The sequence below is a fragment of the Rhipicephalus sanguineus genome, chromosome 10, assembly GCF_013339695.2.
Source record: "Rhipicephalus sanguineus isolate Rsan-2018 chromosome 10, BIME_Rsan_1.4, whole genome shotgun sequence".
Taxonomy (NCBI): Eukaryota; Metazoa; Arthropoda; class Arachnida; order Ixodida; family Ixodidae; genus Rhipicephalus; species Rhipicephalus sanguineus.
In genome coordinates, this window is record NC_051185.1 from 117,245,706 (window position 1) to 117,248,903 (window position 3,198).

General features: G+C 52.6%; 1 protein-coding gene across 1 annotated transcript; it reads right to left on the reverse strand.

Moving 5' to 3' along the window:
• Positions 1-332: 332 nt before the first annotated feature.
• LOC119406684 (uncharacterized protein K02A2.6-like) lies at positions 333-1,124 on the reverse strand. The gene has a single exon (XM_037673414.1). It carries the CDS (start codon positions 1,122-1,124, stop codon positions 333-335), a length of 792 nt encoding a protein of 263 aa, XP_037529342.1.
• Between the last annotated feature and the right edge of the window lie 2,074 nt (positions 1,125-3,198).

A 3,198-nucleotide genomic window follows, 5' to 3' on the forward strand; every position in this document is an offset into this window, starting at 1 on the left:
CAGCGTAGTTTACAAGAACTCACAGTGTTCGTGATGCTTTCGCCTAAGACGACTCTAAGGCGAAAACGATCTGCTTCGTTTTCGTGCGGGTCCATCTTCCGCCGCCCCCATTCGATAGCTTTCTGCAACTGTTGGTTGGGAGGCGGCCACGCCGCTCCAGCAGTAAACGAGACAGTCGGACCATGCCAACTGAAAAACAGCGCAGGTTTTATTCACACTCGTGAATATATATAGGAAACTAGAGGGGAGAGGGAAGGGGGATAAAGATTGCGCACATGCGCACTTGAGAGCTTGGGCCGCGTCGTTCAATGGGTTACCGCATTTCTTCCCCCTTAGTAGCCAAAACGCACGACCGGCTTCTTGGCTCGTGTGGAGCGACGTAGTACGTGTGGTTGCGATCCTGGGGTACTCTGGGAAGTATCCGGCGCCGTTGTTTGTAGTCGTACTGGCCCCGGAAAACCCGGTGTAGACGGCCTCGACATGTCGATATCGTCGGCTGCTGGTGTTTCATCTGTGCTCCGCTTACGAACTTGATCCACGTGGCGGCGGACAAGCCCATCCACAGTCTTTACCTCCAGGAAGCGAGTGCCACGCGTAGCCTCCACTGTGCCTGGGGACCAGTTGTCGGCGGCACCGTAATTTCTCACGTACACGTAGTCCCCCGGTGCAAACTTCCAGCCTGGGTCACTCGTAGCTTTGGCAGGATAGACTCTGGAAGGTGAAGACATCTCCATTCTTGTGCGCAGACGGTATCCTAATAGCCTCTCTGAGGGAGAAGAACCCTCCTGGTGTGGTGCGTTCCGATAATTGCACAATACACGTGCCAGTGATGTGATATGGCAAGTGCTTCCTATCTTCTTCAAGCCGTCTTTGATAGTGCACACGGCTCGCTCTGCTAGTCCATTGCTCTGGGGATGATGGGGAGGTGTTCGAATATGCGGAATTCCATTGTGCTCCATGAACTGCTCGAACTCTCGTCCAGTGAATGGCGTCCGGTTGTCGGAAACCACCGTGCGCGGTATACCAAAGCGGCTAAATATCGTCCTGACGCTACGCGAGTTGGCCTGCGACACGGGAAGCGCCTCAATGCACTTTCTGTGCGCGTCGACGACGATGAGAAACATTTTCCCTTTTATTGGTCCCGCATAGTCCACGTGTAAACTCGACCACCTTTCGTGCGTCTCTGGCCAATTTACTGGTTCTTTTGCCTGAGGCATCGGCAACGCTTGCACACAGTTCTGGCATGTCGCCGCAATGCGCACGCTGTCTTGCTCTACGCCCGGCCACCAAAATATTGGTCTGGCCTTCGCCTTCATGGTGGAAACTCCTTGGTGGGCTTCATGCAGTAGCCTTAGCAACTTCCCGTGCGCTGCTGTCGGCACTACCAAGCGATGGCCCCAGTAAAGAAGTTCTTCACTAAGAGACGGCTCATGCCTCTTTTTGTAAAAATCGGCGATTTCTTTAGCTTCCATGTAGAGTTTTTTCGGCCAACCTTCCCGGGCGAACTTTCGTTCCCGGAAAAGTAGCTCATCCGTGACTGCGAGTGCCTGGAGTTCCTTCCATGGCTGGGCCGGCTGATCCCACAGGACCAGGGTCAGAACAACTTGAGCTTCTTTCTCCTGGTCCACTTCCTGTAACTGCTGGGGTACACGGCTCAGAGCATCAGCATTGCACATGCGTTTACCCGGTTGATAACGGTAGGCACCAAGTTTGACGGCTCAACGCTGAATGCGTGCAGCGGCTGCAGCCGGCGTCTGACGATCCGCTCTTAGGGGACCCAGCAATGGTTGATGGTCGGTTAGAATCGTGAACTGCCTGCCCAGCAGATAATCTCGGAATCGCGTGACGCCATAAACCAGAACCAACGCCTCACGTTCAATCTGTGAATAATTCTTTTCTGCGGCGGTAAGCGTCCTGGATCGAAATCCAAGGGTCTGATACTGTCCTTCAATTCGGTGGAGTAGTGCCGCTCCCACACCGTAGAGTGACGCGTCGCACTCCAGAAATAGCTCTCGTGCGGGATTGATGTGAGTTAGCACAGGCGCGGAACACAAAACGGCTTTTGCTTTTCGAAAGGCATCGTTTTCGCGCTCATCCCAAGACCATTTCGATTTCTTTTCCAGAAGAAGGTATATGGGACTCAGGAGCGTGGACAGATTAGGCAAGAATTTATTGTAGAAAGTAAGCATGCCCAAAAAAGACCGCAACTCTGTGACATTCCGAGGAGTCGGTGCTAGCTTAATTGCTTCGATGTTCTTCTCTGACGGGTGCAACCCTGCCGCGTCAATTCTGTGTCCTAGATACTTAACTGACTCCTCACTTATTCGGCACTTGTCCGAGTGGAGCTTGACGCCGTATTCCCCGAACCGCTCCAAGACTGCTTGAAGGTTCGCAGTTGGCTTATCGTTCGCATCTGCTATCAGGACGTCCTCTAAGTACGCTTGAACCCCTGGGAGGCCTTGCAGCACCTGCTCAATTGTTCTTTGAAAAATTGCAGGTGCCGAGGCTATCCCAAACGGTAGCCTATTATAACAAAAGAGGCCCTGTGAGTATTTATAACCGCTAGCTTGCGCGAATCTTCGTCTAGAAGAATTTGGTTGTAGGCATCACGTAGATATAAGATGCTGAACTGCTGCCCTCCACGAAGCGTAGCCAAAATGTCGTCCACTACCGGTAGAGAGAGGATAACTTTCCATTTCACATACTGGGTTTAGAGGAATTTTCAAGTCGCCACAGATGCGGACTGTTCCGTCACGTTTGAGCACTGGCACCACCGGGGTTGCCCATTCTGAATACGAAACTGACGTAATAATGCCTTCGGCCACGAGTCGATCTTGCTCGGCGGACACTGTCTATAGCAAAGAAAATGGAATTTTTCTTGCCTTGCATAACCTTGGGGTTGCTCAGTTCTTTATATGAAGCCGTGCTGGTGGTCCTTTGATGGCTCCAGGCCCTCCGCAAAAAGGTCTGCATACTGTTGGATCACCGGTGCAGCTGTCCGCCTCTCCAGCTTCCCGTCCGATGAGAGTGACGCGATGTGAAGAAGCGGTGCCCCTTGTGTCTCGAGCCTCTGTAACAGGTCACGGCCGCAAAGGCTATAGGATATTCGCTGTCTAACACAAGGAGATCGCAGTCAACTGTTGCAGACTTGTAGGAGGCTTGCATTTTGACAACGCCCCGCACTGGTATCTTCCCAAG